Source organism: Triturus cristatus, chromosome 10, assembly GCF_964204655.1.
Source record: "Triturus cristatus chromosome 10, aTriCri1.1, whole genome shotgun sequence".
Classification (NCBI taxonomy): Eukaryota; Metazoa; Chordata; class Amphibia; order Caudata; family Salamandridae; genus Triturus; species Triturus cristatus.
This window is the reverse complement of record NC_140593.1, coordinates 926946337-926958964: the sequence shown is the minus strand read 5'-3', so window position 1 is coordinate 926958964 and position 12628 is coordinate 926946337. Positions and strand designations below refer to the sequence as shown.

Sequence of the window (12628 nt, the reverse complement as noted above, 5' to 3'; positions counted from 1 at the left end):
CCCTTCTAAAAATCGGGGGACAACCTGTGATAGTATTATCCTCTTTAATAGTACCAATTTTTCCAAACTAAGACGAAAGCCTTGCTAGAAGGTGAAGCAGCATACAACAATCAATGACAGCAGGGAGCGTGTAACACACTGTGCAAGGAGTGTTTGCTTTGTTGTATTTTACACAAAGATATTTGCAGATGGGTAAACACGGAACAAACGAAATTGTATCTATGATCGATTTATTTACATAATGACACACGTTTTCTCCACTTTTAAAATAAGAAATGGGTAACAAAATCGATGTATTCCATTCCACATTAAGAAAGAAATCGGAGCCAAGGAGCATTTGCTTAGTTTTTTTTTACTTCTTCCACTGAAACAAACCACGTGGACCCTGATTAAGGCAGCCAGATTAAATCAGCATATTTCTCAAGTACAAATTGTGCTATAAACAAAGGCACTCCTGCATTTTTTACCGATAAATTCTGATCCCATTCCTATCAGAACATAGGTGTGTGATAAATATCGCACCCTTTTTTCCAGGCTGACCAAATCAAGTCATGAAACGTGCATTGTTTCCCATCTATCTTTTTGCAAAGATGAAAATAACCACACCAACTATTGTATGACCATGGATATAAATGGATTAATTTGTTTTGTTGAGTGCATTTTTAACACGAATGTATGTATTTTATTTTTAACTTAGTGTAAGATTTGTGTTTTTTTTATGTTAATTTATTTCTGAATCTGAAAAGTCAGAAAATCTGCCCATTTGACTTCAGTGGCCGCTCCTCCGCTATGGCAGAGGAGCGTCATCTCACTGCTTTCTCGCTGTGCGGGAAGCAAAAACATAAAACGGTAATAACTTAGTTATTATCATTTTATGTTTCCTGCCAGCGGGCGGGTGGGCGGGGCTGCTGTGGTTACGGAGCAACACAGACGTGGTTTGCCCACTCCAGAGTGCGCATTAACTGTTTGGTCACCCCTCTTGGGCCAACCAAACCAGTCATGCCCATCTCTCCAGCTCCTGGCTGAGTGCTCAGACCAATCGCAACGCTGCATTGCAGCATTGTGATTGGCTTGGGGGCAGGGGCCTGGCTGCCTTCTTCCTGTTCCTGTCGGAGGCAGGACAGCAGGAGCGGAGAAGATGCGGGACCCGGCCTCGAGGTAAGTTTTTTTTTTGCTGTTTTCACCGAGAGCCATGCTGGCCGCAACTGGACTTCACATATCAGAAAACACAAATTTCTAAAGCGAGAAACAGTGAGAGCAAGGAATCTACTCCCCGTGTAAATTACCTTTCTTCGGATTCTTGGTTCTCTGGAAGCTCAGTTGTTTTCGGAGTTGTCGGGATATCAAGGAGATCCCTGAAAATGAAGAAGCCATTTGTTATACTAAATTAGAAAAGCAAATGATTGCTTATTCTTTACCCCTTTTATAGATAGAAACACATGATCTGTCATTTTAGCTTTTCTCTTCAATGTCAAAACCACATAAGAAATCGATAAACTGTCTGGTTTTGTAATGCAAAATAACTACGATGACCTTTCAGAAGAAAACTGGCATAATTTGCTGGGTCGAAGACTTTTTCTTTTTTTTGCCTAATTTGTGACTCCCACTGTTAAATTTACATTAGGTTTAATAGGGTTCTTAGAAGGAGTAAAAGCAAAAGTATTTTATTTTATTTCAAACATGTTCTTATGTTGAACAAGGCATTTTGTTTATCTATTTTATTTATATTTAACTCTCTTGATCCACATACATAAATATTTGTTGGATCAATCAGACATAAAGTGAAGCTTAGATAAGCCGGTCTCCTTTAATGTCAACCCAAAAATATAATTTTAGCCATGATTATAGCAGACTGACAATATGCTAGTGTAAATTTGGAAGCCTCTAATTTGTGTTATAGGAGGAATGGAAATTGCACCTGAATATCGGTGCACATGTGGAGCTAATTGTAAGTTGCTCTCTATTAAATATTTTCAGAGTGAACCCTTTTTTTCTCTTCTTCTCTCTTGTGGGTGCAAACGGGAGCGCAATTTGTGGCCCACTCGTAATGAGGTATTTAGAAGCCATAAAGTGGTGCAGCATTGCATTCGATCGAAAGAGACTATCTTAAAAAGCTGTTTACTATCTAGAGAAACAAATGCAAGGATTTTTGTACCTATGTAGCATTTACAATACTGGTAGAGTGCATCTAGGTGGGAAACAATAGATTGCTTAACAAAAGGCATCAGCAGAGCAATGCGACTCAATGGGGAAATTAACATGTAAGAACAATAAGTGTTAAGGTCTATAACTATTTGTTTACAGCACAAACCTAGGTGGGAAGCACAGTTTGTCTATTTCAGAACCTTATATTTTCAGACGTTGTGTGTGTAAACAAATTTCAATGGAATTTGTGACCATGAGTTTAAAACGATATTTTAAATAATCTGATTTTGAGATTATCCAAGTGACTTGGCTTCCTTGAGTATTCACTAAAATCCGAGATTGGATAACACAGTGAATGAACTGCCAGAATAAATCAACTTCATTGCCTTCTAAGGCAGTTCCCATGGTGCACAAATATGGAGGCTTAACTTTAAATTTATGCAAGTCTACATCTTCAATATCATCTCACCATTAAAGAACAAGAAGAAATGATAGTGTTTAGGATATCATCCAGTACATTCCTCTCATGCACAGTATGCCTTTGCTGCCTCCCTTACCACTTAAAAAACAGCCTTCCTCCATTTGCCCATTCATTGATTTCCTCTCTTCCCCAAAACAACAAAGAGCACCAAATGTGTGTGGGTCATATTAAGATTAAAAAAAGGCACCGCACAGAGACATCACTGGAGCAAAGTCATTGACATTGGGTGAAGAACAGAGAACTTCCTTCAATGAAATCACCTGGGACAACAAGAGCAGTATTGGCTTTACCCATGATACAACATTGATTCATGTAGATGGGATTTGGCACCATTCTGCTTAATGTAGCAGGTTCCACTGGGGACACATTCACTATACTCTTGCATTTTGATGGGATACATCTATCCAGAAAAGCATCAATAAAAGAGAGAGCAATGATTTTTTTAATCCCTGATGAAGTCCCTGTTAGGGACAAAACGAGTTGGCTGGGCTGTTGTTGATTTTGTAAAGAAAAAGTATTATGCCTAGGCTCCAGCCTTATATTGAAATCGATTAGAAGAATCTCAGTGTTTGAATGATCACTACATCAAGCCAAATTTGGAATAATACTTACTTGGCTTCCCAAGCAATTTTTGTGCATTGGCCGGACCTGAAAGAAGAAGCTGCATGAGTGGAATACGAAATTGGACTGATATTGTATTGAGTTAATTTAAATTTAGATTAAAAAATGTATTTGGAGTTCCTAAGCACTTCTTTTTTACATATATTTGTTCACCTGCGGCCTACTTACTACCCAAATTAAACTCATTCAGATTTTGCACAAGTTATATGTTTCTCAAGTGTAAGGGTGTCATGTAGACCATGTTGGGCAGTTCTACAGCATGCCCAAGGGGAGGTGGCCATGGCTTTTGCCACCTTTATGGTGGACTCATCTACCCTATTTAGAGATCCCTACCTGCCTAGTGGGGATTTCAGTGTTATCTGAGGGGCTATGACTGAGTAAGTCACAAAACTGCAGATTAGCCCAGCAGGAGCCATGTTTAAAGCACTTTTTGGCCAAGTATCTTGTTTAGAAAAAAGACTTACTCCATTAGCAGGAGTTTGTTTTCTCTAAACAAAAAAACAAAAGGCCCAACACGTCGGGAGTTAGCTTCCTTTGCTTCGTGGCTATTCTACATTTCCCTCGTATGCGTCCGTGCAAGGTGAGGCAGAGAGAGGCAGTGGGAATCAGCAATGGCTTCTCTGGCCAATTACAGATAGATCACTGCGTCTGGGGTTTCCATTGGTAAAGCCTCTTGAGACTCTACTTGTAGTAACCAGTGTTTGTACCCCTCAAAGGGCTGGGGGCTGCACTGCTTTGAATGGGCAGGAATCTGCCACTTTACGTTACTCCTTCCATTACACTGAAACGTAGATGACGTTGTAATCATGTTGAAATATGCATTTTTATTGCTCATTTCAACAGGAAACATTGTTCTCCGTGCAGAAGCACCTTCTCTTATATTCTTATTACATTTGAGTCTGATCACTATACATACACTTACTTCTTACTTTAACAAAAGTAGTATTAATTTCCACTACAACACACCCTGTAAAATGTTTGTAAATACTCACCAATCTGCAAATTTGTAGATGCTCACTGCATTTTGCTTGCTTCCAATCCTCCATATCCTTTATCTTAGGGTGGCCAAAAATTCCAGTAGGTTGGCAGATTTTGAGCCACAGTAAATGTACTTTGTCTTTCAAAGATTCCACCTACCCCAATTCTATGAATTTTAACGTGCAAGTGTCTTTTCTGTTCACCAAGAATACACTGAGATATTGAAAACTCCTTGTTAATCTGTCCCTTATTGTTTTTAACAATACATGCCTTGCATCATTGCAGTTTGCAAACATGATTATCAGGTACTACTATTACCAAAGTTAGGAAAGGGTATTAAAAAACACTTCTAATGAACATAAAATTCACGCGTTGCAGCAGATACTTACATTTAAAGAATAATCCTGCCAAAGGCAAAATAGTGTCTTAAATATTTAAGTGTAATCTACATGTGGTAGGATTAACACAAAGATTTTCATATTTTCAGAATACTTTACCTTTGTTCTTGCTTTTCGTGCCTTAACATCTCTTGACTTTCCCGCTGTGAAGAAATCTTTAATAAATCCCTACAAATTGGTAAAAAGAGTATTAAACAAAGTTCCAACAATCTTCATCCATGTTTTCTTATCCATTTGCTTCGGCAAGCTGCTTTGAATCATACATGGTATCGGTCAAATGAAAATACAGTTACGGGCAGACCTCCATACACTGAGGAGTTCCTTAGGTATTGAGCAGCATATTGGAAACATCTTCATTCATTGGTCCATGGGTCACCTACAGACCTATGTAGAGGTGAAATGTGTATTACTAGAGCAATAGGAAAATCTGGTATTATGAACTTTAGCCAAGCCTAATTACATGAAAACACCAAAAGACATCAAAATCATCAACCTGGTTGTTTTGCAGGCAACCTATATGTGCATGCCAGAGGGCCAAGGTCAGTCATCAATTCCTTGCCAGGAATGAGGTAGACTACTTATGCCTGGCTCTATCTGGCTTGAGAGAAGACCCTCCAGATAACCCAAGTACTATTAATACCTTACAAGTTATATTAATTGGGCCCTAGACAACCTGATCAATCTCTCCTTCTGTTCAGGCCTAGTGGCCTGCAAAAGCAAGTGGGTAATCTTCTAACAGAAAACCTTGTTTAGATATGGCAGATACAAAAAATAACAGGCCAATCACACTGTTGGAACTAGCACTTTCTGGTTGGCTGAGGCGATGTCCGGGCTAGGCAGAACCTACCACTAACGTCAGGGGCGAGTGATTACACACATTGTATAACCTGCGCTCACCCAACAAGTTGTCCACCCCAGGCCCATCCTAGTAATTCTTATATTTCAACTACACACAGTTAAAGGTTGCACCCCAGATCACAGCGATATCAGAAATATGTACATACACAGAATTATTCCACTTTTTAGCACCATTGCGAGGCTGAGGCCACGCCGGTTAAACAAATGTCAAATGTAATGCACTTCTGGCAAGAAATCAACGTATAAGGCAACGTGGCCAGTGTCGTGAATCACTGGTGGATCAAAGAATGTCACTCCCACACACACACTCACTTTGCACTGACATGCAGTTCAACAATATCAGGCAGGTCCGTATGGAATGCGCTCACACACATACACACTCAGCACTTTAATGCTTTGCACTGATACCCAGCAGGTCAATTGATAACGCACTGCAAACCCAGTCAATCACTCTCACCATCCAGGCCCAAGTCGGGCAATACTACCTAGCAACATGCTTTAATTGGGAAAGGTCGGATGAGGAGACGCCAGTTGGTTCGCCGCACTGAGGGCCAAAAAGGGAACAACTGATGAACGAAGAATTAAACAGAAGAACCTCTCGAATGAAGGCACCCCTTCAGGTACACCTCGATCACAGTCAAACCCTGGCAATCTGGACACAATGTCTGGTGTGCGATGATACGAGTTGCACCAGACCATTCCGGTCACACACAACAAAGATTTGCAATTTCTGTACCTGCCAGGAAATGAGGCAAACATCTGGTGCACATTGATATGGGTCGCACCAGATAACTCTGTTCACACACAAAGAAGAGTTGCAATTTTCGTACCTTCCTGGAATAGTGGCACAATGTCCGGTGCGCATTGATATTGAGCGCACCAGAAAGTTTCGGTCATACATACAGACGCAGGTTCATCAATACCTCATGAGGTAGATGAGGCCTCACTATGGTTACACCCCCACCTCCGAGGGTCGCAACCTGTGAATCGGACACCAAACGCAATGAGCATGCAGCTGGCATGTCGCACAAGAGATATGCAGCACGATCAACAAAGCAGGCCACACTGGATTCTGCAACTGGTGAATCCGCTCACCACCAACAAGATGCTTATGCATGCTAAGCCACAAGCCTTAGATGCAGGCAAGAATTTGGGGCTCCACACCGGGCATTCTGGTTTCCAGACACAATTCTTAGTTTCACGATCACACTTTGCTGTCAGCTGGGATCCAGCATACGATGTGGGCACTTGAGAACACACCGCTCTCCGGGTGTCACAGGTAGATTATGTGGGTCCCTAGTAAGAGATATTCGATGTCCCTGAGCCCTTTGAAAGAACAGGGGAAAGTCAACAAGCCTTGGAAAGCACACATCAGGGTGCCACACAGTAGGAGGTAATCCGCCCAGGGCAGCCTTAATTCAAGAAGGGCATGAGGTCCCTTTTAATGGCAGGAATCCTCCTTGAGCACAACAGATTCCTCTGGCAGACTGCACCATGCAATTTCAGGTTCTCCGGTCCCATGTCCCCACAAGCATATCTCTTCCTTGCTGAAGTATGGCACCAGTAGTTATACTGTAGTGTGCCTTTGAAGTTAGGGGTAGTTCAGAGGGTCTTCCTTTGAACCACAGATGTCTGCCCTAAATGAGGCAGTGGAATGCAGATCTTAATCTTATTTGGGGCCATGGTCTGGCTCCAGAGGCCAAGTGCCAAAACATCTACCTCCAATCTATCCAGCCAGGCCCACAAATGGCAGAGGTCTGTCATTCCAGTTGCATGCCCATTGTTTTATAGCTGTCGCTGGGCAATGCCAGATGTGCTCCCCCGAACTCCAGTGTTGACTGGAGCCAAGCACAAAGGCACCCAAAGAATTTTAGAGCAGAGAAATGCCCACTTCCAAGGAGAGGCATTTCTAAACTAGTAATGACAAAACCACTTTTTCCACAGGAAAGGGGTGTGAATCCAATGATAGAAAACATGATGAGGCTACTCCACTGCAATCCACTACTGCAGCCTGAAGTATGTTCAACTATTTCCCCATGTTAGCTGATGGGAAGAGCATACCTCATAAGGAGTGTAAATACATGGTTATTCCTCGATACCTGGACAGGGGACCTGTATGTGTACCTGCCCAGCCTTTCACCTACCACACGCCTACCACACGCTTCGCCACACACCTATTGGCCACCATTTGATTAAGTGAGCTCCCTGGATGCTTGGTTGAGGGGGGGAGCATGGGCAACAGTGACTCAACTGTGGAACAACCACCATTTGAAACTTTGATGTAATTCTGATTAACTTCAATTTTGCCAGGTCCTGGAGACATAGCTATGTTGTTAAATGTTGTCTGTGATTGTTGAAACTACTTGCATTCCTTTTTTGCTTCCTCGCACCACCAATACCCTACAGTCAATGCACACACTACAGATAAGTATGTAAATTAATACATTGTCATACAGAAATTACATTTCTACCATTCACAGACGTAAAATAAACTAAATATTTGTGAAATGGTATCATCGAGAATATTTCCACTCCACTGTGACCTGATGTCAATCCTCTCTCTCTTTTAATTCCACTTATTCGACCTTTCGGCAGCTGTTCAAAAAATGTAAAACTGCACATGTTCATCAAACAATTACATTTGGTTAAAAAATAAAACAGGGGAGGGGCTCATAAGGAGACAAGCAATTTACAACCTCCCTAAGTCGTCAATGTGCATTGGCACCGACTCCACTGTTAGACTATTTTTCGTAAACCCAGTGAAAGATGGAAGAGAAGTGTAAAATGGGTGTAACCATATGTGCCCTGTGCATTTTAAATAGTTAATTAATGTACATTGAATAAAAAGAGCATGTGCAGTTTCTGCCGGCTTCCAGGAAGATGGAAGGGGCACGTGAATCTACAGCACTACTGGCTACAAACAGATGCTTACAGGGTAAGTAATGTTTTCTGTCAGTAGCACATTTGGCTGTAGATGCCCATGCTTGTCATGAACTGTAAAGCAGTTTAATCTTAGCAGTGGCTAGCAGGCAGATAAGGCAGGTGTTTGAAGCTTAACACAGTTTATCCAACCATTTCCTGTTGACAAGATAATATGTCCACACAGTAATGCTTTGTGAACGCGTGTGGTGTTGACCAAGGTGCTGCCTTAAAGATATCAGCAAATGGAATGTTGGCAAAGAAAGTAAAGGTGGCCCCCTTTTTACATGCATGTAGAGGGTGCTATAGGAGGTGCTGCGAGCTCACGTTTAACCTTGGCATAATATATTTGTATTTATTTCACAATCCATCTAGCAATGTCTGCTTTGGAAATTGGGTGAGCCTAGTCTGTTTTAGAAAAAGCAACAAAAAGTTAGTTAGTCTTACTAAAATGCTTAGTCCTGTCAATATAGTATGAGTGACTGTTCAACATCTAGTAAGTGTAATGCTCTCTCCACAACAGAATCAGATAGTGGGGAACAAAACAGGTAGCTCGATAGCTTGATTCAAATAGAAAGGTGAGACTTGCGTTAATAAAAATGTAGGAATGGTTCTAAGGACTACCCTGTCTTTGTGTACCTGAATGAATGATTCCTGAATAGTGAGTGCTTGTAACTCACTTATTTTCTTGGGAGAAGTTGTAGCTACAAGAAAAGCCACCTTCCATTTAAAGAACTTTAATTAAAATGACTGGAGAGGCTCCAAAGGCAGTCCCATAAACCTAGTAAGAATAACAATTAAGATTCCAAACAAGTGCTGAAGGTGTTCTTAAAGGTTTTATCATTTTAAGGCCCTCTATGAATGCTTTGAAAACAGGAATCCTAAAAAAGTAATGCTTGCCTCCTATTCTGCATGTTTCCAGCTACTGCTGCTGAATGAAGATGCCTCGAAGTGTATGCTAGACTTTCCTTTTGATGATTTAAATGGTAGACAATAACGTCCGGCATGATAAACATGAAGCAACTGATTTGATTTGAGAAGCAGTAGTGGACAAAATATTCCCACTTTGCTGTGTAGCTTCCAGGCGTGAATGTTCTACATGTTTCTCAAAAAATCGCCATGCACTCCTCTGGAAAGTGTAGGTATCCAAACTTTAAGTCCTTAGGTGCCATATTGAAGAAGGGGCTGTTTCAGGTTTTGGCCCCTGATTATGCTGTGTTGTCAAGTGAGAGGATTTGGCCTGATTGGAAGCTTCTCATAGGGACTGATGCACATTTCTAGTAGCACTAAGTATCCATGCTGTCTGGCCGACTCTGTTGCAATTAGCAATAAGGTCATTGAGACCTGCCTCATTCTTCTTATCACATATGGAATGAGTGGGAGAGGTGGAAACATGGAGGCAACTATCCATGACCAGTTCATTCATAATCCATTGCCCACAGACTGAGTATGGGTACCTGGAGGCAGAGCTTGGGCATTTTGTATTATTCCTGAATATGTACTGCCAGGAGGTGAATGTTGTGGCAGATAGCCCATTGCTAGATCAGTCGAGCCATAGCTGACAGCAGAAGGGAATATGCACCTCCTTGCTTTTGTATGTAATCTATCAGTGTCATGTTGTTCATCCTTAAGAGAACTATCTTGCCACAGACAAGTGAATAAAAGGCTTTAAGGACTAGGTGAATAGCTAGTAGTTCCAGGTAGTTGATGTGCATCCCCTGTTGAAGAGGAGTCCAGATGCTTTGGACAATTATTTTAGCAAGATGTGTGCCTTAACCTTTGAGCAGTACATCGGTGATTATTGTCACCTGCGGAAGAGGACTAAGAGAGGCTGCCCAGCAACAGTTTGTTGCTGTTTCACCATTGCAGAGAGCTCGGAGTGCTGGGCTTTATCACCAACAGATCTTTGCACTGACACTCTGCTCGTGACCACTAACTCCAGAGACACTGTTGAAGTGGGCACATATGTAATCTGGTGTGTGGTGCAATTGCTATTCAAGATGCCATCATACCCAGCAACTTCATTACAGTTCATTGAGTAGACTTAAAAAAGAGGCACCAGCTTTTGAAATGCCATCTGGTGGTTTAGGTGTGATTTCTCTTACCCATTAGACTGATCCTAGAAGTGGTTAGTTCTGTTGAGGCTGTAGGTAGGATTTCTTTGTGTTTATAGTAAACCCTAATCTGAGTAGAAGGGTTCAAGCTGTCTGAGTGTGTGCTAGACATTGCTGCATACTGCTGCTGTTGATCAGCCAATCTTTGAGCTAAGGGAAGACGTTGATACTCTCTTTGTGCAGATGAGCAACTCAATCACTAGACACTTGGAAACGATCATTGGGGCCGTTGTAACCTCAAAAGGTCATATTTTGAACTGGTAACGTTATTCACGTACCACAACATGGAGGGATTGGTCAGCAGGGAGGATGGGTGTGTAAAAGTAGGCCGAACACCGCATTGAAGTGCCCCTGACAAAGCAAAGGGATAACATGCTGCAAGGTAGTCATATGAAAGTGCCCTGTCAGGATGAATTGATTGAGGGACCTGAGGTCTAGAATGAACCAAAGGGTACAGTCCTTTGAGAGGGCATTCCTCAGTTTCCCTCTGACAGGAACTGGTCTGGTCATATGGATTCCTTTCCCCATACAAGCTGCCTGGGTCTGAAAAGGAATGTACTGGCCATTCAGGAGATTCAACTGAAGGTAGAGGTGGGGGCAGTTGTGAGACTTGCTTTGTTGGTGGACGGGATGGTGGTGAGTGTCGCCATTAAGGTGGAGGAGGTGGTGAGTCTGACCATGGTGGTAGAGCAAGCAGTGCATGCTTGAGTGTGAGAGGTTGTGGAGGAGGACTTGTGCCCTGTTCCTTGTGCTTCTTTTGTCCTGGGTGCTGATGTGTCCAGAAGCTGAGTTCCTCCTTTACAGTCTGCCTCCTTTTTTTATGAATTAGAAGGGACATGGAAACCTGCTTTCGTGTAGGTGGCTTGACTGCAATACTGCCTGTTTTAGGGTGAATAAAGAGTCTGGTTGTTGAGTTCCTCCACAAGTCTCTTAAGGATAGGAGCTTCAGAGGTCTCTGAGGTTGGTGTCAATTAAGGTTTTCAGCTTCAACTTTGTGTCTGACTTCAGTGGAGAAGGTTTCAGCTCTGGAGGTGGAACCTCTGCAGCTTTTTCATGAGAGGGCATTGAGATTGGGTGTAGCTTCATGCTTTTCAGTTGATGGTGGTTCGGATCCAAAACGTTTGACTCAGTGCTGACTTGAGGCTGACGGCGGTGGTGAACTAGAGGCCTTTTTTGTTGGTTTTGGGCTTAATGCCTGACTGCCTCTGGGCCTGTGTATGCCTGGGTTTAGGGCTGTTTATTGGTCCTTGGCTCTATCCCTTGGCTGGGGTGGCACTCATGGACCTTGGGTTATCTTAGTGTGTAGTCTCATTTAATCAGAAGTGTGTACCTCTTCTTTATCAAAAGCACTCAAGGCTCTCGAGAATAACGTCTTAGAACTGGGCGTGGGTTGGGCTACGGTGTACCGCAGGGTCCAGCCTTCTCCTCAATGTCGAATCGGTCCTGTTCTCTCTATCTGGGGTGTCCCATTACGCTCCATGCTGCATTTTTATATTTGACAAGCACCTTTCCCTAGAGTACCTCAACGTCTTATTACACCAGATTGCAAGACATATATTGCATGTCAACTACTCCTGCTCAGGAAAGAGACAGAAGTTACAGACCCCATGGGGATCGCCCCATGGACACTTGGCATTACATTGTGGGCAGAAATGGAAGGGTGTGTGGTTCATCAGCTCACATTTTCTGAGGCCAAATCCTCTGTAATCAAAGTGAGACCAGGCAACATCTCTCTGGGCATTGCATTGTCTATTTTCGAAGTTTGAATAGATGTGAAAATGATCATTATCTTCCACTGGACACAATAACTGACATATGGCCTGAAGTCATAGCGAACAAACGTGTCAGTGTCGGAGTTGTAGCTACACCAGTGGCAGGACCTCCGTTAAGGCAGAGGAGCGTTGCTCCACTGCTTTCAACAGTGCAAAAAAGGAAAATAAAATGTTAACCGCATGCTGTTGTTATCATTTTAAGCTGTTTGTTTCCTGCTTCCGTTCCAGACTAGTCGGAGGGGAAGAGTAGGAGAGATGCGGCCGGACTAAGAGGTAAGTAAATGTTATCTTTTTTAGCTCCCCACAACCCTTCCTCGCCCTGTCACCCCCCACATCACAACT

The 12628-nt window shown here is 42.5% G+C and overlaps 1 protein-coding gene across 7 annotated transcripts in view; it reads right to left on the bottom strand.

Annotated features, from left to right (window-relative positions):
- ALS2CL (ALS2 C-terminal like) overlaps window positions 1–12628 on the bottom strand; it is a 573008-nt gene that overhangs the window by 74076 nt on the left and 486304 nt on the right. For 4 of the 7 annotated variants that reach the window (XM_085628751.1, XM_085628755.1, XM_085628753.1 and 1 more), the window contains 3 exons: window positions 4723–4791; window positions 3239–3274; window positions 1287–1355 (listed from right to left, as the gene is read on the bottom strand). In XM_085628751.1, coding sequence (XP_085484877.1) covers window positions 1287–1355; window positions 3239–3274; window positions 4723–4791 — 174 coding nt within the window. The remainder of the gene's footprint in view (window positions 1–1286; window positions 1356–3238; window positions 3275–4722; window positions 4792–12628) is intronic. The other 3 variants (XM_085628757.1, XM_085628756.1, XM_085628758.1) reach the window with 1 other exon arrangement.